The 24,098-nt window shown below is 47.2% G+C and overlaps 1 protein-coding gene across 1 annotated transcript in view; it reads right to left on the bottom strand.

Moving 5' to 3' along the window:
• Positions 1 to 736: 736 nt before the first annotated feature.
• SYT17 (synaptotagmin 17) overlaps positions 737 to 24,098 on the bottom strand; it is a gene marked incomplete at both ends in the record, with an annotated part of 37,866 nt that continues 14,504 nt past the window's right edge. The window contains 3 exons of the mRNA XM_080619878.1: positions 737 to 933; positions 15,583 to 15,738; positions 16,529 to 16,649. Of these exons, the coding sequence (XP_080476004.1) occupies positions 737 to 933; positions 15,583 to 15,738; positions 16,529 to 16,649 (474 nt within the window). The remainder of the gene's footprint in view (positions 934 to 15,582; positions 15,739 to 16,528; positions 16,650 to 24,098) is intronic.

The raw sequence follows: 24,098 nt of genomic DNA, 5'->3' as shown, positions 1-24,098 counted from the left end.
TTTCTTTTGCACAACACAGGTTTGAAAAAACATGAGCTGGCTTTCCCAGTACAAATGCTATTGGAAATGTTTACTTTGCTACATCATCACTGTATCTACAGGACGCAAACAGGCTGCTATCGAGAGTGGCACATCTCACCACTGACATGACACCAGGTCCGTTTGACGCGGGGCCGCACGGCCGCACACATGCCCCAGCACACACATGTACGTACTAACAGGAGCTTAATTCTGTTAAACTAGAACAAGGACAAAACTGGAGTCAGAATCGATTTCACCACAGGTTCTACCGCTTAAAAAAATATTCTAGCCTAATTACCACGTTCACCAACGAGAGCACACAGGTACTTATATCTCCGAGAAGATGAGCCATGGATTTGGACTGGAAGGACAGCGGAGGCAACTCCCAACTCCTCCACCCGCTCAGCGCTTGCCGCAGCACCTCCACGCGCAGCCTGGCCACACTTCGCCATGCGGGATGCGAACAGCCGAGTGGTGCCGGGTGCGAGCAGCGAAAGGTCCAGCCAGGAGGGACACCGGTGGCCCAAGGGCAACAGCCGGGACCCGGTGGGACACAGTTCACAGAGGCCAGCACGGCCGGTTGGGTGCCAGCAGCCGCTTCAATCCAACAGAGCTGCCATGGGGTGCGTGTAGGGTGTGAGGTGGGGTGGTTCGGTCGGTGGTTTATTCTTTTGCCTTGTCCACCTGCTTGGCCCGGCTGCTGTTAGTCCCCACCTCATGTTACCTCCAGGGATGCTGGAGACACACGATCGCACTCCTCCCGGGACCGCAGGCTGTGCCACTGCTCCACGGCCGTCCGGTGCGCATTGAGCATCCGGCGCCAGTGGTTGGACTCAGGGGCCCCTGTTGAGTACTGCCCGATCACGATCCTCCCAATGAAGTCGTTGCTGCTCTTCACGTTGTGCCCATACACTGGAGGGAGCAGAGACAGAGACTGATGAAGGCAAAAGCATTGCTTGTCCATCCAAAGCCCTGCCCCCAGAAAGCCAAATGTCCTGCAAATGCCCCCTCACACAGCACACCAGATGCCAGCGTTATTTGTGTATATCTCAGTACCTCAAAAATGTTAGAGACCGAATCAGGAGTTTGAAAGGGATAAGACAAGCTGTACTACCAACCGAAATACAATTCAGACAAACAGGACACAAATCCGCAGTTATCATGGTATTTAGCAAGAGCAGGTAAAGCAGAATCATGGAATGGTTTGGGCTGGAAGAGACCTTAAAGATCATCCAGCTCCAACCCCCTGCCATAGGCAGGGACACCTCCCACTAGACCAGGTTGCTCAAAGCCCTGTCCAGCCTTGCTCTGAAGTAGAATTACATCAGGTAAAGACATGACAAAAGCTCTGCCTGGGCGCCGTGAAACAGTAAAAGCAGACAGGCAGCCTGCACCTGTGTAAAGGAAGAAGCAGCATCTCAAACTGTCCTCCTCCAAACACAAGTGTCATGAACCATTCCAGGCTAATCAGTAGCCTTTCCGACCCAGGCAGGAACCACACACCTACAGGCTGTCAGCGGGATATTTATACAGAAAGGATTTGCCATAATTATCACTGCAGTTACTTGTTAGAAGTCCAGGAAAGCAACCAAGGGAAAGACATCATCCCAACACCCCATCCTTTGGATTAGCCCAGTCTCCTGGAACAAAAGATCGCAGACAGCAGCAAACTCTAATGATGGGCCTGATCCCAGAAAAGTCAGCATGCTCCCACCGGACAGGAGCAAAAGCACTTCGCAAATCGAAGCCCTGCCTCGGCTCATTAGAAAGTTGAACACAGAGTCTGTGCAAGCTGCAGCCAGAATATCCACAGGCACTGGCTGGAATATCAAGGATTTGAAAATCTCCTCAGGGAAGAGAGGGATTTTTAAGAACAAATGTCTGCAGGGGCTCCAAATCCGCCCAGGCTTGTGCAGCAAGAGCAAGTTCAAAGGGAGAGAGCACCCTGGCATGGAGCCGTGAGCCTGGCGTGGAGCCCAGCGCTGCCCCTGCCAGCAGCACCAGCTCCCCAGGGCTGCTGGAAACCAGCGCTGGCAGCAAAGCCACAACTGGGATCCCTCATGGCAGCACGCTCCGGTGCAGCACAAACACTTCCAGGCAGGCAGCACCCCGAGCACTAAACACTCGACCTTGCTTTTAGCCACACATCTTTGTCAAGGCTGTGTATTTCCACAATTACTGTACTTAGTATGCATGCTACTCAGTATCTCTACCATCTCCTTTCTCTGCAAAGGCTGGTTCGTAGCTACTGCATCAGTATGGGATCTTGCTCTGTGTGATGCAGGTACTACCTGCCAGTGCATTCCCAAAACAAGCTGTACAAGGTTACATCTCACTTTATACCTTCTGACAGCTCTGACACACAGAGTTTATGGGCAGAAATGCTACTGCTCATCAAATTACCTGGGGACATTTTTGATAATGGCAATCGTTCAGATGTCTAAATCATTTCTCCAAACAATTACAATGAATAGCAACCGTCCTGAAACTCAGACCATTGTAAGTTTACCTTCAAACTAGTTAACAATTAATTGGGGTACCACCCCTGTTAAGAAGACTTCCTCTCTTCTGCTTGTCGCCATCAGTTACTCAGAGGTGATGCTGTCAGCTCTCTGTGACATGTTGCCGAGGAGGTGCCCCTGTCAAGAGGCCAGGCAGGTGTTACTTGGAAAAGCCTTTTGAGGACGTGGTGAAGAATTTTAAACCATCCATCTCCAGCTAGTGCACAGCTTGTCAGTTATTAACGAGTTCTCCTACAAAGCAAGGGCTCACAAGTACCGCTAGCATGACTGTGCTAAATGTCCTGCTATGATTTATTGTCCTAGAGAAATCAAATATTGTAATAAAATCACATAAAAGTACCCCCAAACCAAACGCCTCCCTAGTTTTTTATGTAGGATGAAAGAAGATGAAGCCTAATCCTGGGAGACAATACCAAGTAATTTAAATCAAGAAGTCTTAAAGGCCATCAATTAATCACAGGGTAAATTAACAGTGGAGAAGTACCCAAGGCGCACCAGTTCTTCAAAACCAATCCATGTCAGGACTGTAAAGCAGGTAGGTGTGCTAACCTTGATTTCACTGTTGATCCAAGTACTTTGAATTTTTCTAAAGCATCTTGCTAATGTCATCATGTCAGGTAATTAGCATGTTGATTCCTTTGGGGCATTAATAGGCTAATTATACAAGCATTGTCGCTTCTATCATTAACTAGTTTAGATAGCACAGAGGCAGACTTCTTGCTGAAGAACACGGAAGACATTCAGAGAACCACAGAACAGCAGAAGCTTCCCAGGAATCCCTCCCAACTGAGCTCCGAGCAAGCTAAAGTTTGCTCTTCTAAAATACTAACCTTCAGCATGCTCTGCCTGATCCCAAACTCCACAATACTGGGATCACTGCAGCCAAGGCTGTCAGTAACCGAGATTATACACGGCAGGTTTTCTTGGTTCCAGCAGTGCCTCATTCCTGGTTGGCACATCTAACATTTGTGTGAGGAAGCAGTGCTCTACGTATTCCAGGAAGGTGACAGATGACATGTGAGCTGCTGTATTGTTCTTCCACCATTTTCCAAGGCTAAAAGCTAAATGCTCATGCACAGACCATAAGATGTGTCACTAGATTCAACCTCTGGTATGCAACCTTGCAGCTTCACTGCAGCAGCTTTCTGAAAAGATGAGTGATCTTTGTGTGCCAGAAATCCAGCTTCACGAGCCTTTAAAACTCAAGGACACATCTTTTTTGCTTTATTCCCCTCTTTAAATGACCAGCATCTGCTAGGCAAGTTTGCTGGTGGTTGAGCTGCACAGAGGTATTGTGTGGACCCTACCTAGGGGAAGGTGCTAAAGTTGGTAATGCAAAAATAAGCCCTTTTCTTTGCTCACATTCAGGAGCATGATTTTCCCCGTTGCTGTCACCAGCTCTTCCAAGAACAGCTTGGAAAGGAGACCTGTAGGAGCTGACACCTGCCCTGGCTGAAGGGGACCTGCAGAAGCAGCACGCATCCACAGGAAGACCTGAGACCAAGCTCACACCTTAGGAGGAAAAGGGCTCCTGCTCTTCCCTTTCAGCTTATTCCACAGCAGGTAGAGGTTGAAGCCCCTGTGTCCAGCCCATGGGACAGCAGTTGGGCGCTGCACCACACTGAGCACAGGTTATGGTACAAGTAGATGGAGCTGTATTCCCTGATGTCTGAGCATCCCCTTCCAGAGCCTGACAGGAGCTTAGAGTAGGTTTCAGATTAAATCTTCCCTTGGCCACAAAAAACCCAGTAACTCCATGGAGCTGCTTAGAAGCAGAAAATGAGGTAATTATCATTTAGGGTTTCAGACTGACCCAGACTCTGATTATGGACAGAAGGACACTGCTTTCCATTTAAGAAACCTATTCTCCTGACAGAAACTACACACCTGATGTCATGAGCTCTTATTCTACCATCACAGTAACTTACAAAATAGCAACATCCATTTCTAGGCTAACACAGAACAAAAAGCAATTAAGGAAGCAGAGGTCAAACCAATTCCTTCTTCCAGCTGCTCTTTACTGAGGGATGCATTTGGAAACAGAAAGACTTCTCTTAAAAAAAAATTAAATTTCTTTATAATAGAAATGCTGAAAAATAAAAGAAAATTGAGTTCACTTACATTCATTAAAAGGGTTTAATTTTGAGGACAAGTAACGTAATGTAAATAAACCATTTTCATGTTATATACTCATTGATGCAGTGCTCCTGCATGATCCATATCAGATTGATGAGGGCCTGGGTGCTACACTGAACTTTTCTCTGGGGTAGGGGCACATGTCCCTGTGGGGCTCCCATGCAGGAGGGGTGGCTGGGTCACAGCCCCATTGCCTGTCCTGCTCCCACAGGGCTGAGCAGCACGGCAGGTACCAGGCAGTGAACAGCCCAGAGCTGCATCCCATCAGCAGCAGGGACTGCCAGGAGAGGCACTGGGACTTGGAGCTCCAACATTTGGCTCCAGAGGCAGCTCCAGCCTGAGCTGCCCCTTGTCCCCTACCAACCTCACATGGAATTGCTTTTCACCAGTTTCACATGTCACTGCATAACCTGGCACTTGCCCCTGAACCATGAGGTTGCCTGGGTGGCATCAGACCTGGCACCAAATCCAGACAAAATGCCTCTTACCTTCCCCTTTACCTCTATACTGAGACTTGCAAACCAAGTAATTGTGAAGAGCATGACTGCACAGTATTTGTGATTTATGAGTTATATGCAATAGTAAAATTTAAGCTGACATTTCAGATACTAATTCATCCTTTGATTGAACACATTAGCTGCTTGAAATGACCAAGAAGAAGCACTAATTCAGAACACTTCCTTAAGCTAACTTCAAAGCTATCAGTACCATTATGCGATGGGGGACAGGCTTTAGCAGCAGCACCTTGCTCACCTGGGGCCACAGAGCATCTGCATCTCCTGAAAACCCTCTTCCAGACGAGCTCAGCAGTTACTCAGCAGTTACGTCTGCACTGCTCCAGTGAGTACAGCCACACCGTGCCTCTGCTGCCGCCTGCAGCTGCCGGAGCCCCTGCTGCAGCCTCCCCTCCACTGCTGCCTCTCCAGGAGGAAAATCTCCAGGCAGAGAAACCTCAGCGCACTGGAGTGGGTGAGAGCTCCGGCACCAAGAATTAACTCTACTTCAGTCACCTACATCAGTTACCTGCAACGCAATTAAAACCATTTAGCTCTGAAGAAAATAACAAGCAGGAATGTGCCTCTGTTTTTCATCTGTCTTCTTACTCAGTGTAGGCATCACGCAGAACATCTTCCCCCAGTTTATACTGGGTTTATACACCATGGTTTATACACTCAGTTTGCCATTAGCTTATTTACAGCACAGTTACAACACACCACCATCCACTCTCTAACAAGTTGCCCCCAAAGTTTTCTACTTTTAATTTTTTTTTAAGTGCAATTTGCTTGCATCCAGCATATTTTAAAAAGCCTTTAACAAGAGAGCACCCCTCACTGCTGCTCATGTGCACTCCTCTGACACACAACGTTGGCACACAACATGCCAGCTGGCACCATTACAGAGCCAGCCCACTGCTGCAGGCACAGCCACAGCAACCAGCATCCCAGCGGAATAAACCCTCAAGGAATTAGAGGGCCCTGCTCTCTTCTTTTCCTCTATGGGATAAAGCTATTCATTCTAAATACTAGAGAGCAAAAATCCACCTCAACTTTTATAGCTGGCCTAGAGGAGAATATCTGGTGCCTGGGTCAACCATCGGGCATGGAAGTCATTAACTAAACCCTACCCACCATAATACACCTGCAATTGCTGTTGCCACAGACTGTAGAAGTTTCCCTTGGTACCCCTGGCCCACCAAGCTGGGAACTGAACAAACACCCACACAGTAGATACTCTTACTGCAAAGGTTGTGCAGCACAGGCACACCTAACCCTGTAGCCATGCCTCCTGTAAGCTGCAAAACACCAGAAACCTTCATCCACCAGCACCCTGCTCCAGCAGCCACACTGCACACTGTGCCCAGACACATCCTCGGAGTACAGCCAAACCAGGGAAAAAGGGAAAAGTAAGCAAAGGCATGGTCAAGGCTGCACACAGGCAATTGTGTCTCAGGTCTCAGCAGACCCATGGGGTCTCTGTCAGGAACCACAATCCTGTTGGCACTGACCCATCAGCACTTCCACACCTTAGCCTCAGGACTTGGCAGGGTCTCAAATGCTCTGTTTCACACACAGGCAATGCTTCCTCCCCCATCCTCTGCAGGCAGAAACCAGTGTCCAGGCTTTTCTATGCTGGCTGTTGAGCTCTGCCACCAGCTATAGTGGGGCTGAGCTATGAGGTTAAGCAGGTCTGAAAACTACTTCTGAACTGCTTGACATCAATATTGAAAAGATGTTTAGCACAAGAAGGTTGCTGCTAGGAGCAGGCAGCAGCAGGACTAATAATGCACGCTGCGAAGGTCACAGGTACAGACCAAATTCTGCCCCTTGCTCCTTGCGCATGGCCCATGATATTTAGTAGAGAAGAAAGAGAAGACACAGTGATTTCATATTTATCAATTTGATCTCCATCAGGCTCTGATGTGCATGTAAAACTCACTTCCCAGCATCTCTTCCATGAGGCTGCTCCCTGCAACGTCTGCAGCTGCCCAGCTCCATAGGGAATTGGTGCCTCTTGAGCACACAGCCAAATCCTGGCCATGCACAGACCCACCATAGCTCCAGTATCCAGCTGCTGCTCCATAGAGGGGAACACTACTACAGCAAGGAAACTCCCTTTAGAAAACCACTTTCCTCCTCCATCTCCTCTAAGCACAGCCCCTGTGCTCTGGCTGGGGCAGCCTGGGAAGAGGACCCTGCAGATGCACCCAGTGGTGCCCTCGAGCCAAGCATTTGGCTAATTGGGGTCTGATGTCAGACAGGGAGAGAGAAGTCCCATAGGAGAGAGCAGGGACCCAGGGAGCAGGGGAAACACATAAGCATGTCTCACAGGGGTCTCAAGGACATGCAGGGATGACACCTCAGGAAATTGTTTCATCAGGAGTCGCTGGAACAACAGACTGGATGCACCTATTGCAACAGCCCGGAGCATACTGAAAAGCAGCACCTACAGCTGGCTTTTTCCATCTCCAATTCCTCTTTTTATTTTTTCTTGTTTTTAATTGCATCTCCATTCTCTGCACTATGAGCCCCAGATCCAACAAAGCACATGAACGGCTTCATGCATATTTATACACCTCACAGGAACAGGCTCCAGCACCGGTGCTGTACAGCACCTGTAAACACAGGCAGGGATGGCAGCACAGGACAGGCAGCCTCTGCCAGTAACTCATGTGTCTCCTCCAACACCCGTGGAGCCAGGCACAGGCATTTCATCTCCAGACACTGCTCTGCTGCCCAGAGCGGCTCCTGCCACTGACATTTTTCATTTGATACACAGAAGATTATGGTCCTGTGAGACATTTGAACAATTCCTTTCACCACGGCATGAGCCAAACAAGATGAAACACTGAGGTCGAGACAGGCATGACACTGCTTAAATTAATGGGCTTGGCAGAATGAGCAAGTGCTGATGAGCAGCCTGGACAGAGGAGGGTTTGCTACTTTCTTCAGGACAAAAAGATTCCCAAACATTCCAGAAAGCTCCAGGACAAGCAGCTTCTGCCATGTCTGCAATGCGGTTATTAACTAAGTCTGTCCACTTGAAGAATCTAATTTTGCCTTCTAAGCAAGCAACAGATGAGCTCAGGAAGCGTCAGCATCTTGCTCTCGCTAGGATTAACAGTGTTTCATAGCTCCTTGTTAAAGCAGCAAGTATGCAAAAAAAGCCAAAACCATCCTTGGAGCATCTTCCCTGAGTGAGCCTGAACCATGATCAGGGCTGCAGAACCCCACTTAGTGTCTCCAACTGACCCCCACTGCCTGCTCTGCTGCCTGCTGCTCCAGGCAGGCAAACAGCACCTATTGTGGAGACCAAGAAGTCACAGGCGGGGACCTGGAGGATGGAGAGCAATGGAGAAGGATTTTGAAGCCCATGCATCACTCTTGCTGCACAGAGGCTCCTCCAGGCAGGGTGGGCACCAGGAGGCCAGGGTTTCCCACTGCAAGCACATCTCCCCATGCTTCTCTCCCACCACGCCAAGAGCAGGAGATGTCCCCACAAGACCTGCCAGGTCACCCTGTGCGGCCACAGGATGCTGGGTGGAAGCACTCTGCTCTCCCCAGACCCGAGCACAGAGCATATGGTGTCTGGTGCATAAATACATGAAGTATTTTATAACGCCAGACACAAAGGCCAAATTCTGATCTAAATTAAACAGGTATAAATCCCCAGAAAATCCAGCGCTGACATCAATGGGTTTTTCTTTTTTTTCCCCTTTGGCTAAGATAGGATTACATAGGTTTAGGCACAAATTAGATTCTGCTTCTGAGCTCCAGATCTGTGGAATATACAGACAGTCCAATGCTTCAGAAACACACGTCTAATAGACAATAAGAAACAATTTTCTAGCAGCAAGTTGCCTAATTATCTATCCATCTGAGAGACGTTACGGTGCTCAACATGATAGCGTTGCAAAACAGAAACCACTTCTTCCTCCTGCATCCCAGCATGGGAAAAAAAACCTAATCATTTGCCTCATATATTAGAGAAGATTCCCCTCCACCCCCCATATTTGTGTGCAAAAGACAAAATACCTGGATACTTCTTTATGGGAAAGGAAAAGGAACAGGAGAAAGGAGAGATGAGCACCTGTCTGAAGCAGCAAGTCAAAATGTAGATGTGTAATGACCCCAAACACATCCTGGCTTCCATCCATGCAAATGGGTACCTAAAGATAATGCTGGCATCTGAAGGTCATGTTTTCACACAGTCAGGCAAATCGAAATTCAGGTGTATTTCTGGAGAAGCCTGAGGAATAAAACCACTTTCAACCTGCTCAGCTAATTGGGACAATTGGAAAATGACCTGTTATTTACAAAGGTACCACTGAAAAGCCTCGCTATGTCTGCATCCCATCCGTGGGACTTTTACAAATCTATTGCAGCACAGGCAAACAGCAAAAGCATCACCTTGTCTCCAGTGTCTACACCACAGGCTGACCACCAGAGCTGATGGGAAAACCAGGAATAGTCTGAAGGTCATAGGAGCTTCAGCCATCTTCTGCTCAACCAAGACCTAAGAGACCCAATGCCTGGAGACTCGACTTTAGGACTCACTCAGAATGAATCCTAGTTAGTTTTATTTCCAGCTGCAATGACTAAGTGTGGGTGTGTGAGCTGTAAGCCTCTGGTACAGCAGCTTTCCCCTCCTCTTAGCCTGGGCTCACTTGGAAGGTGAGGTCTGGAGCTGATGATCAACTTCGGCCTATCTCCAAACAGCCTTTTCTGCCAGGTCAGGGCTGCTCTCCTCCCGTCCCATCTCCACCACCTCTGACTGATCCAGAAACTCTGCTATGTTGGTCTAAAGCACCCCAAAAAATTTTCTATCGAACACCCAACTAATGTTCATTAGACAACATATAAAATCAAACTGGTCTGCACCAGAGCATCCCCAGCACCCCCAAGAGTGAAGGGTGACAGTGGGCCAGAGCTGTGCTCACCAGGGGCTGTCTGTGCCATTAGTGACCATTTTTTCCAGATACAGAAACGTCCCAAAGTATCCACCTCCAACAAGAAGTCAGGATTTCAAAGAAGACTCAATTCCTCTCCTCTCAAGCTGTAATGCCAGAAAAGCAATGAATATGCTCAAACAGGCAGCATTCAGTGAAAGCAAACCAAACTACCCAGAACTGCACTGTTAGCAACACACACCAACAGTGACTTTTTTCTCCTCTAAAAACTCCAACTTGATTAAATGGTCCTTACATTTTCCCAAAGGCCAAGTGAAAGAGAAAATGAGCCAACAGAGGACCAGGTATATTGCTATTGAGGAGCAATCTGTTATTTTAATCAAGCAGTGCCCATTACAGGAAGTTAATTAGAGTTAACTAATCGGAATAAAGCATCAAAGGGATCTGGGGGTCTGAAGACATGCATTGCTACAGCACTCGGTGCACAGACAGCTTGATGGTATTGCCAGTGCGCCTCTGCAGTAGCTATTGAAAGCCCAGGTATAGGTGTGCAAAGAGTCACTGCTCAAGCTACCTCAGGAACTAAAACACGTAAAGAAATTCCATTTAAAAATTGGTCCTAAATCTTTATAGAAGACAGGCACAGTCCATTTTTAAAACATAGTGAAAAGTGAAGAGAATCATATAAAATCCTATGAATGGTTCAAAAGAGAGTGCCTGTGGGCTGCATCCTCAGCCGCTACTTGCGATGAAGATCTTACCAGCTTTCACACATGTAACAAGGCCATCTCTCCATCAACAAGTAAACCCTTATCCCAGCCCACATCCCTCTCCCGGCCAGAGCATCCTGCCCTGCTGGAGCCACGGCCACCTGAAAGGGGATCAGTGCAGTGGGATGAGCCCCACCACTGCTCTCTATCAGACACCATCAGCCCTGATTATTGTCCCAGCTCCTGCTATGCTCTCAGCCAGTTCAGGCAGCAAAGGTTTTCCCTCTGGGTTTGCACAGACAAGTACTCGGAACATGAAAATGATTCTTCCCTTTCTGGGGACCCTGCTTGCTTCACAAGCCCTAAAGATGCTGTCATGTAAACATGTACAAGAGCTTATTTAGATGGAGAGACACACACACAGAGTCACCACAGGACCTCAGGGAGATACATATTCCCTGTGAGCACCGAAGGTTGCATTTTTTATGGTAAGTGATCAAAAGATGTTAACGAGCCACCAAGATGCGGCTTGCCCTGGAGTACTGATGGTTTTTATTGGACCATCTGGGCTTTACTGCAACACAAACAGCATTACCAACGATTGTTATTAACAACATTATAATCACTAACAAAATACCACAGTGCTCAGATTTCAGGTGTTGTCTCACCTCCTGCTGCACAGCCCACATTTTCCAAATGTTAGGCTGGGATTTAGAGGACCAACCTGCACAAAACGTATCAGTGAGGAGAGGGCATCTGGCACCAAACCATCCTGAGCTCAGAAGCTGCAGTCACACCTTAAATATCCTCTTCCCTGCTTGGAAATGACCTTGGGAGGCAGCTGACAGCCCTGCTTCCAGGGCCAAACTCCACCTTTCCCTTACCATGGGACAGGTATATATATACCACAGGTATACGTGGTTAGGAGAACATACCATCTTTTAAAGCCCACCCCATTTCTCTGCAAGAGGTGAACCCAGACTTACTTTTATTTAAGCAGAAGATGTCACATGGAGGATATGCATCAAGTTGCCAAAAATCCCCCAAAAGTGGAAAAAAGGACCACCCAAAAAAGTGCATTTCTGTTACAGGATGTATACAGATGCTCATTACCTAGACAACGTGTTTGATGGAGTAAATGAAAAACAAGTATCTTCTCCAGTAGCTGTTGCCTCATTCATCATCTTTTTTTCTGTCAGGACATTATACTTGTTATGATTAACAGCTGCTTTCCTGGTTTTAGCCTATTCTGGTGAGAAGGTGGGATTCTGCGACACTCGCAGCAGCAATCCTGACTCTAGGTGGTTCCTCCTGGAAAGGACATCTCCACCTAAGCTCATCCCACCACTTAGGCAATAAACAGGGACATGTGAGTTAGTGGCAGTTCCAGTAAGCATCTGAGGTAGGAACAGAGAGGAAGGCAGAAAGACAGCTTGTACAAGGTGTCCTGCACCACTGTGGAAGGAGAAGCATTTTGGTCTGTAAATGCCAGTAATTTACAGAGTTGAATTCTAGTATGCCTGAGGAAAGTGCTAAGAACCAGTCCAAACCCCTCCAAATGCTGGCTAATACAGAGCTCACCCTGTGCACCTCATCTTGGAGGCATCCACTGCCTGTCTCCTAGTCCAGCTGCAGTTCAGTCCAAAGTCCAGCTCTCCAGAGCACCACCAGGAAAGCACTTTATGGAAAACCATCTATCCACAGTGTTTGTGCACACAGCCCTTGCTACAGCTGCAGCACAACTGTGCCTAAATTTTTACTACAGTAAGAACCAAACCCAGACTGTTTGATTCAAGATGCACAGCAAAAAAACACACAGGGGAAAAAGAATTAATCTTACTTTGTCTACACAGTGCTTTACTTTGCTGTGTGGTACCAACCGCACAGAGGGAGCCAGGAGCCTCAGCTGATAAGGACTGGCACTGCTCTACTGATTTCCAGTGAAGCCAAGCCAATGTAAAGACAGCTGCAGACTGGGTCCAAAATACGAAGCCACAAAAAAGGTTCCTTTAAATTATTGAAGATACACTGACTTCTGGCTCCCATGACTGCTTTTACAGCTCGCTCTTCATTCAAAGCATCATCACCCACCAATCAAGCAGGATTATTTTCCTTTTCAATTGGACTTTGACTCAACAGCAAATTTAATTAACTGACCTAATGGACTAGAGCTGTGGATGGAAAAAAATAAGAAATACAAACCAACTCCCACAAAACACACAACAGAAAGAACCATCACTGCAGCCAAAAAATCCCCAACCCCCAAGTGAAAACAAAACCCTAGAAAAGAAAAATGTGCCTCATTCTCCTGCTTTCTGGAGATGCAGAATAATAAAAAGATCCTCACGTTGCGAGGTACAGCTTCTTCATGGGGGCAACCATTTGCTCTTTATTGTCTTTTAACAAAAGATCCCAAAGCCCTTTACAAACTTTTACACTGTGCAATACCCTAACATGCCAAGAAGGCAGCTGTATGGGGAATACCACCATCCCCAGCCCAGAGCTTCAGCCAAGCTGCATGCTGATACTCATTTTATTAAAACCTCATAGATGCATGCAAGAGGAAACTGGTGCTGCAATCCCTGTTGGGGTTAGGCTTCCACCAACATACGACCAACATCTGGAGCATCTCCATCACTTAGGTGAACACTAAATGTGGCTCAGCATCTTCACCATCACCATGTCCCCTGAACTACCTCACTCTTGTGACACCACAGAGTGCCAATTCAGAAAGGTCTTCACCACAGTATGAGCTCTTGGCTTCTTTAACAATGGGAGGCAGTGCAGACATTGAACCAGAAGACAGTACACACACAACAGCATGACCAACATGTCTGGTTCCAGCTATATATTGGCTGCACAAACCATGCATCTCAAACAACAGAGTCCCAGCCTCAGCAAAAGCGACAAGCCCAATGATGCCTGCACTGCTATGCCCAAGCCACTCATCACCCTTCAGTCTGACAGCAGCCATAAGAACCTGGCGCTGCTGCTCCTCTGAAAAGCTCTGCATGCTCCTTCCCAGCTTTGAAGCGCTGGTGACATTTCTGGCCTGGGATTATTTATTGCAACATTCAAAGCAAGCAACACGTCACTCAGAAAGTGAAGCACCACTTAAAAGGAACACCACTGAAATCTGACTGCATTATGTGTGATTATAAATCAAGTAACTACCCACTGACTTGCTTGAGAATACATCCACCTGCACAGAAACAAATAATCAGGCATCCACTCATTAATGCTAAACTCCATCAGCCAGGGTGAGGAGCAGCACATTCTCCTCACCCTTCTGCCTATATAGAACTGCTACTCTGTTTGCCTTTTCTTCTTCTATTAGGAAAAGGGGAAAACAAAGAAAAGCATATTTCATGCCAGTCACAAGATCACCTAGATGGAAGCTTCCAAGAACAAATTCATCATAGCACATGTAAGGTATAGGCAGGGTGACGTGCATGCAAAGTAGTGATTAATTATAGACTTTTTGTTGAGGAAATTTCTGAGCATGAAGGGTAACATTTAAATTGCTCATCAGCATCTCTTTTGTTATAACATGTTTGGAAACAAACTAATTGGTTGGAATTAGGCTCCTTGTACCAGCTTTGACACCTGTATCTGCCACGTAAGAAATAAAATGAAAAAAACACTTCAAAATATATTCCTTCAGATGCAGATTCCTATCTGTTTCTCAAAAGATGGTGAGTAATGGGTGGAAAGTTGCCAAAAAACGTGTTTGTGAAGCACTGGAACCCAGTGTGGTAGAAAAGCTGGGTTCCACTGCCCAACTCCTCTGTTATTCCAGAGGACAAGAGGGTCTGACCTTGCTCCTGACAGTGCCCGAGCTCCACAGCATGCACAGCCTGGTTGAAGTCATGGCATGGGAGAGAAACCCACTGCTTCTTACGGGTCCCTGCAGCCCTGCTCATGAGCTCCATGCCATGGAACAGCAAACAAGGCCATTGCCATGATGGGTCCATGGCCTCAGTTCAGCCCCAGCACTGCTGCCCAGCCTGCAAGCGAGAGCACAGCCAGAGACGCATTGCTGTGCTCTGCTACTCCTGCTCTGAGCAGCACGCCAGTTGCCAGCTTTCCTGTGTTCATGCCCAGAGAACAAAAATAGGAGATGCAGAAATTGCACAAAAATAAGAATTCCTATCCCAGCCAAACATGCCCAGAGCTGACAGAGCTTTTGAGTGAGGTTAGCTCTAGGACTCCTCCTGGCCCATAGCCTGCGTGGTCTGTCACTTGGTCTATCTCAGCTGTGCCATTCAGGGCTTGACATCAAGTGTCAGTCGTTTAAACTAAGGCATGAACAAACCTGTTTACAGAACAGGTGATGCCAGTGTCAAACACCTATAGCTGCATCACCTCACCAGTGAATTATGTCAAGTACCAGCAGTTATCTTTGCCTGTGCCTGGGATCGTTCAATATTTCCCTCTCATTCTTCCAATTTTTGACTTTATGCCAAGCTCGTTGCCACTCAGTAGTGCAGTCAGCGCCTCCTCCTCCTCTGCATAAAACCATTCCAAATGGCACCAACCAAGCACAGGATGACAAGGTGTGCTCCCAGCCACCTCCAGCCATGAAGTGGCAATGCTGGGACCATCTTCTGCAGAGGACAGAGTGCTAATTAAGCTTCTCTGGAGACCCACAGATGGTCAGTCTTGCAGGGTGGCTACTGGGACAGACACTGTCCTGCACAGGTTCATCTGAACACCCACAACTGCTTCTTTGTTGATATCGAAGGTAACCACAACCATGCCAAGTCGGTAGCACCACCACATTTACCTGTGAACACTAGGCTGGCATTCTCCAGTTCTTCCTGTGGAACCTTGAAGCTGAAGGACTCATTGTAGAAGGGATCTATTGTCCCTCGCATGCAGGAGGTCTTCTTGGTTTTTGTTAGTTTTAATCCATGAACAAGCTGAATTTTCACAAAGGGATCTGGCAAAAAACACAAAGCACAAGCTCTGCTTTATGGGCATCCTGAGTCAGCACCCTAGTCTGTGAAGGCTGGGCACCACAGGGATGGACTGTGCTGGAAAACAGCGCTTGGAAATGACTGGGACTTGTACCACTGCGCCGCTCCCAGGGATTTGCAGTGGAGACAAAAGTCAGGCAGGTGGATTAAAACTGCTCCTTGCCAAAACCACAATTAATGGCAGCCTTGACAGAGGCTGAGTGGACTGTTCACTTTGGAAAATGCCAATGTTCTGGCAGCAGCAGCAGCTGGGGCAGGGAACATGGGAAAAACACCTGAGGATATGCATGAAGAAGTTACCAGCCAGCACGCTCAGCAGAGAGTAATACATGGGCACTGGAAAAGCCTCACAGCATCTACAAAGCGGCTAGGTATTACAAATGAAACCACTGCAACATTAATAGTCAGGCAGCACACAGCATCTGCAAAGCATATCACAGTCACAAATGGGCTGCCTCACAGAACACAACACAGGGGTAATTTAGAGCTCCTGGCTCCTCACCTCATTCTGGTTCAAAGATTTTAACTTAAATATGGCAAAGGTATTCACACCCTCCATTTTATGTCAGGGTTCCTAATACTTTCATTATTGTTGGCTATATATACCAAATTAATATCTGGAGCCTTATATTAATAGGAACTGAGCTTCCGAATCCCCTTGGGTCCCCCACAGACTGCAGCCTCACCACAGCGCTGCTGTAAAGGCACATATAATCTGTCCATGAGTAATGTGAGAAATGCACTGCCCTTTACCTGAGCCTTGGCTCATGTCTGTCTGAAGAAGCTGTTTTGCTCTAATGATGTCCACATTCAGTCTTCCTGCACTGGGTAGGTAGTTCAGTGACAACAGCAGCTCTCCGAGCTCCACTTCATTCTGCAGGAAAAAGGGAACATGGAAATTCAGAACAGAGTTTGGGGGGGAAGGGAGAAGCAGGAAGAGAAATTAAATATATTATGTTTATCTAAGTGCCTGAAAACCAAATTTCAGTTACGCTGTGAACTGCAGCCAACAACCATCTGGTGGTACCTCGTGCTGAGCAGAAACAAGAAAGAATACTATCCCCAGGTGAAGATCGTTCTTTAATTGCCAATCCTTCACCAGCTTTTCAGCAGTCATGCAAGGAGGACCTATAAGGAGGAATTAATGTAAGGTCAGTCGTTTATCTTCTTGGAGAAGACATCCTTTTTCCTCACCAGCCCCCAAGGACTACATCAGCCACTTGGGAAGTCCAGGCGTGAGACAGTTAATGCATCCCCGGGTCACAGGAAGGCAATTCAGAGGAGACATCCCCTCGGCATCCAGCCCCTTCTATCCAGACCACGGCACAGCTTAACTGTGCCCTTGCTGTTCATCAGTCTGCACCACGGCCATAGCCTCACATCAAATAGCTGCTCAGCCAGTATTTCTTTTCCCTTTACTTAATGATGCTTAAAACTATTAATTAAAAAAAGACAACCCAAAAAAAGAGCTGGAGCACTGACATCACTGCTCCCCAGACATGACAGCTTAAAGTAACCTCTCCTCCTATAGCACAACCTGGCTCCGAGATGCTGTTACTCTCAAATGCAAAATCCAGCCACTGAAACAACTCTGGAGACTGAAGACACATCAGCCAGCTCAGGCAGTGCACCAATCCATACACCTTGTCTCATGCCCATGTCAGACTGCACAGCTTGTTCTCCATCCCAAACAGCCAAACAGTTCAAAACCAAGCCTAGGTGCAATGGTGACAGCCATTCCCAAATGGAAAAGGAGCTGCAGTGGTACTGCAATTGTAACAAAGGGCTTGTATATATAACAATGTATATATGTAATATAACAAAAGGCTTAAATACCTTTACTGATGTCCCAAATATTAAATTACAGAAACCGAAGACTAAAGGACTATGTAGACAATAAAGAAAAAAGCTCTGAGACGCAGTCACAGCCTGAACTGACCCAAAGAGCCAGGTTCATCAGCAGATGAGCCAGCACATGCAGTACCCATCCTGGCAAAGCTACCAACAGTTCTGGAGAAACTGAGGGTAGGGCTGCCAGGAAACCCAACCAGCTTACAGCTACTCAGCGGCAAAGGGAAAAGCACAATTTCCACTGAGCACAGATGAACCAGAGGGCTTGGATCAAACCCGAGGAGACACTCAGGGAAAAGTCTCATCCCTCAGGCAGGAGCAGCACAGGATGGCTCCCATTGCCCACAGGCCACTCAGCTCCTCACCTAACCAGCCAAGCACTAAAACTGACATCGGGTAATGGTATTAAATGTTCTCCCCGAGGCATTTTGTCTCCTCTCCTGTTCCTGTTGACTATTCCCGGGGAAGGCAGCAGGCATGGCATGCAGGAGCACTGGCAGGCTGAGGAAGTCCTGCACCCCCGACGCTACATAACACAATTCAATTTAAATCAATATCCTTTTTTTTTGGTTTTCATAGAAAATATGGCAATAGGCTGCCCAATTTCATATCAAAGGTCACTGTGTTTCAGGAGCTAGCAAACCAACAGCCCTGCGTTTAACCCCGCACATTTAATGAGCAAAGGACAAGGGAAGCACCATCTGGGGAGCAAGGCAAAGGCTGCAAGTACAGCAGCATCCTGACTCAGCCCCTGAGTGAAATGTGGATCCACATCACAGATCCTAAGGCAAACACATGGGCCCTCTTCACACACTCCACTGCCCCAGGAGCCAGCCCCAGAGCCAGCCTCGCAGCATCCACCCCAAGCTGACCCACCTTCTGCCTGACCTTCCCCACAGCCCTTCTTCCCCACGAGGAAAAGCATCTGATTTCTTACCCCAAACTCCTTCTGTCACAGCATCTTGTGATGTGGCAGTATGCAACTACACAGCACACACACATTCATCATGTGCATTTTCTTCCATTGCTACAGTACTGCTTCGCTGAGAAGGCACCCCTCTTCTGTCCACCTTTGCCAACTCCCATATGACAGTCCTGCTCAATATACGATATTATAAGTTCTTTCCATCAGAACACCATTCCCCAACACAAACCTGACCTGACATGACTTCTGCGAGGTCAAGCCATACCTACACACACCGCTGTGCCCAATGGTTGCACAACATTAGGATCTAAGAAAGCCTGACAACCAAGGTGATTTAAACATCATATATCTAATTCAAGCTATCACCTTTGGTTTGATTTTCCCCAAGCAACTCCTCTCTGGTCTCAGATCTGTGGCTGGAACTGCGGGAAGACACATTTATCATCAAGAACAGTTGGCAAGTTCTAAATCTATTACCAGGACAGTAACAAAGCACCGCAGTGCCCACAACAGGATGCAGCTGATGTACCCCTCAAACTCATTCTTTATAACATATCAACAACATATCCAGTCCTACTTCCACTTGCATTAACTGCTGTGTTGGGTTCCATGCAGCCTTTAATTCCTAGAAATTCAGGTACATTTGGACAGCATGAATTAGGAAACTAATTAGTGACGTTATAACCTGCTGAGAGGAGACAATCAAACAGCTCCTGCTGCAAATACCAAACTTCTGGCACAGGAAGGAGGCAGGCTGGCACTAGGTAGGGATGCAGGACCTTTCAAGGCACCTCAAGCTTAGAGTGCTGAAAATCCACATTAAGATTTGGGGTACTTCTAGATTCATCCATTGTTGGAGCCTGTTGATCTTATCCAAGACCTGCAGGAACTAAGGGACTTCACTGGGTCAGGGAAGAATGGCGAAGCCCAGCAAGGCAAGGCAGATCTCCACACTTCCAACACATTTAACGTTGGACACATTCAACTCCTGACAATATTTATGCACTGACAATATCAGACTGGGTATGTAACACTCTCTAAGGCACTGCCAGGGGAACCAGGCATCTACCCCCAAGCAGGAGAACCAAGCATGACCCCCACCTGAACCCTCCCCAGCACCGGGTCCCATAACCCCTGCAGAGGTTATTGAAGGAGCCACTATAACATAACTGTCACACTGCTGCCTAACCCACAAGCCTTCCATAGGTAAAGCTAAATCCCTGATTTTCCATAGGACCTAACCTAACAGGGATACTGGCACCTCTAGAAACTTTTCTGACTATCTGGGCTTAAATTTGAGTAAGGGGAGATATAAAATGCTGTATTCTGTAAGTGTGATCCACTGAAGTCAGAAGACAGACTACCACTAGCTTTAATGAGTCTCAGACCTGTCCTAATTTCCCAAATCTCAGTAGCACCTTCTGCCCCTTAGTGCTTTTCAAGCATGCCCAGATTTCTGTTAACTATTTTAAGGGAAGGAACATCCAACCCATAGAGGCTGTGGCAGGAGGAGTGTGCTCAAAGCCAGCCAGAAAGCAGCAGTTCCATTGTAGGGTGAGAACCAGCAGTGTTTGCAGCAATAACAAAAGGTGTTTTCAGAAGGAAACCCAGATCCCTGGATAGCTCACCTCCCAGAACAAGTGACTCAGCCTTTTCAAGGCACTTAACTCAAGCACTGAACTGCCTCTGCTCTTATGAATGCATTATTTCTAGCTTAGCTGGAAGGATCTAGGAAACATGCTTCAAATCCTGCCACAGCGCCTGAGGGACATCAGCACTCAAGAAAACAAATTAGTGGCCAGCAGCCACCACATATTCCTCCCCACCACGTCAGACCAGCACTGCCTCCACTGCATCACGCTCGCTAGCTTTCTCCTGTTCTTTGGTTACCTGCCATCATTAGCAAGGAATTAACGTGTTGCTCCAAGAAGCCCAACGTACAAGGCCTCCTTAGGTTTTAGAGTTTCATTCTTTTCTCAACAAGCTCACACCGTGGCATACTTATGCTGTGACGGTCTTGCTCATAAGACATGCTGGTGGCACAGTGTTTGTCAGAGATGAAGATGGAGATGCAGACAGAGCTGCGGCTTAATGGACTGACTGGCTCAGCAGGCAAAACATAGATAACTGGAGGGCACAGTTGGATCCATCGCGAGATGGAGAAACAAAACAGGCAGGAGACTCAGCTCAGAGAGGAATGAATGGCCATAGAGGTCTTGAGTGGCTCGTGGGGCCATAGGAGATGACCAGAGTGCCTCTCCAGCTCACTTGCACCTTGGAAACACTCTGTGTTGCCATAGCCATGGACTCCCATGCCCATCATCTTGTTCAGAGGTGTCTTTATCGGTGTTAAGACACGTCTTGCTGGTGGACCGCAGGCGTAGAAGCACAGCTCCCGTTTTGTCACACACTGCAGCATCCCCAACCTCAGACTTACGTAGAGGCTGAGCTGAGAAGAAGGATGCAAGTTCACACACAAGAGGTGTCATCAGCACCTTGTTCACTATAGGGGAAGGAAGTGCCTGAATTTTACTTTTCCTAGGTCTTTTCATCAGGAAACTAAAATGCTGTTGGTTTTGCTTTGAATATTTTGTTCATAGAACACAGCTGCAGAGGTGCCCGTCAGGCACCACGGTGCAAAGGCATCATTTTAGTTGCCATTATTATGCTGATGATGTGCTGATTTGTGCCCAGATCCCAGATGACCCTGAAAAAGCAATTTCCTGTTTGATGAGGTGCCGGAGTGACACCAAGTCTGGGACATCCGAGACCCTCCTGAAGCTCTGATTTACATTTCACTCCTGGCTGTTCCTCTCCGCAGCTGCGTTACAGAGCCAGACGTTTGGATTTGCAGCCTCGGGCTCGCCTGTGATCCAGAACCTTCTGCAGTTACTGACTGGGTGGAACCAGACACCCATAAGAAATCTATTTTTCTTTTTTGACAAATCTGAAACACAAAAAGGCCACCTCAAGGGAAGAGGAGTTTATAATTAGGGCCATTTGCACATCTGGCTTGGACCAGGGCAATTCTTTCCTCATAGCCCCCCCCCAGACTGTTGGTTGTGCATTGCTACAACACCAGCACAATTCTGCAGCTAAATTCTGTTCCCAATGGGAACCAGAGCACATTACATCAGCACAGACATCTATGCAATGCTCCTAATGAAGTTTCAGATTGATTTTCCTCCTCAAGGTTATCTGTGACAGTACCTCCAGGCACGTTAGGAAACTGATGTTTACAACAGTTTGTTCCAACAGGCTTTCTATAGCATCCCGCAACACACAGCAATCATTTTAGGAAGGCCGAGCTATTAAGGACCAGAACCTGAAAACAAATCTGTACTTACCAATAGCTAAGAACAGTGTTACCTGCGTAACAGAAGCTGGCCAGATGTATGATGAGAAGAGTCACAAAATCCCTTCTGAAGTCTAACAGTTTTGCATCAGTTTAGACAGCCATGAGAAAACCTCTCCTGTGCAAAAACACTTGGGAAGAAGATTTCCCATGGAGAGGTCCAGCCCACAAGCCCCACCTCTGGGCAGCTTCTCCGCAAAATACACCCCACAGCATCCCAGTCTTACACAGAAAAGGCAAGGAGTGAACAGCACAGAGGGGAAGGGATGAGGTGACTGGGTCAACAGCTGGAAGCAGAAGAGACAGATAAGAATGAAGAGAAAATAAGTTAGAAGCACTTCTTATGCTGGAGCACTGGAAAATGAAAGGGGGGAAAATAACACAAACAGATCTGGGGAATAAAAAACACAGAGAAAGAAAGATGGCAGAATATCATAAACCAAAACACGACAACAAGCCACAGGTCAGGAGCTAGAAATGTCATCATGACAGACAAGTGCCCATCACAACATCCCATCACAGTTCCCTCAACTCCAGTGACCTGCAGGGTGGCGGCATCCCACCTCCAGCCAGGCTTTGCTCAGGACATCTCTCCTGCCTGACACAGGCAAACTGCCAGGTTGATTTTAACATCCTGTTAATGAGTGAGCATAGCCCTAAGTAACCAACCCACATTCACCATCAGTGATTACGCATTATTCCTTTAATTAAGCAGCCACTGAGCTTTGGGGCACGGCAAAAAAAGAAAAAAGAAAAAACTTTTTAAAAAAAGGAAAAAGTAAGAAAAGGAAAAATCCCTGACACCATTCACTTTCATGTTTCATTTCCCATATTTAAGTGTCACAAACATGCACCCCCATTGCACTCTGGCACACACAGCCTTGAGTCAACTGTTGTGCCACTTCTCTGAACCAAATCTCTGCATGACCAATGCTTTATGCCTATATGAGAGATGAGTGCAGGCACTATTCTCAATAATATGCCATGCTACCAAACACAGGGCATCATCCACGTTCCCCAAGGATGGCTCCTTCACAGGGCTGCAATGGATAAGCCAAGGAACAAGGGCACTAAGAACAAACCTGGTACACGCACAGCTAGAGCCCTCCAAGCCCATGCCCATAACCACCTGGCTGCATGGCGGAACTAACGTAGCACCCAAGAGGAATGCGCCAAAATGAGTCATTACCTGAATTGCAAACTCATTTCCCCCTTTTCCTTCCCAAACGCAGCACGGTGAGAACAGCGCAGTACTTGTTGTAGGCTTATCCTGAGACGGGAATCTAATATTGCAGAGAGCCGCCATAGCAAAGCCACTCCATTTGTGGAGCACATACCACCCTTTGAATGCAAAAAGCGAAGAGCTCATTCTAGTGCACTCATAGTATGAAGTTAAAAAAGCAAGTCCAATACATAATCCCTCCACTACAAAAATGGCTTAATTTGAGAGGGGAAGGAATTTTTACGCTATTTTGTCTCCATGACCAGGCAATTGTTTTTCTTTACTGGAATGATCTCCAAGCTCTCATTACTGCTGGTATACAGCATTTATTCCTGCCTACTCAAATCTGCCGAAAGAGAAATGAATCATATGCCAATAAAACTTGGGGTCCTAAACACGTGCTTCAGAATCAGTCTGAACAGTGAAATACACAAATCTGAGCCCAGCTACAGCAAGGCCTGCCAACTTCATTCATGGTAATTAAGCAAAGCCACACACATTTAAGGGGATATTTAAGGAGCGCAGCGTGTTCCTATGGGGACTGGACTCAAGAGCTACTCCAAGAGCTGATCCTACTGTGCTTTGGAAACACATTAATTACCCTGCAAGAAAGAGCCTCCCAGACCTACCAAGGATAAAGGATCTGGCAATACCTGCACTGACATTTTCCACAAGGAATAAGTCTTTCTGCTTAGTTGCTGCCTCTGATGATACACCAGACAGCAGCTCGCCTGTGCCTCCACTTTGGACCCAGTTCCCTATGTGCTCAATGCATGATCCAAACTAAAAAGCACTTATGCACAGGTGCAATCTTTTGCCTGAAGCTTACATAAGGTGCCCTGATTCCCAAGGCTGAGAGGACAGCATGACGCTCACCCATATTGGGTTCTCTGACAACCCCTTTAGGCACTGGATGTTGCTCTAAGATCTCCCTGGAGCCTTCTTTCATCCAAGCTGAACAGTCTCAACT

This window comes from Psittacula echo (genome assembly GCF_963264785.1).
Source record: "Psittacula echo genome assembly, chromosome: 5".
Lineage (NCBI taxonomy): Eukaryota > Metazoa > Chordata > Aves > Psittaciformes > Psittacidae > Psittacula > Psittacula echo.
This window is presented reverse-complemented; position numbering and strand designations above follow the sequence as displayed.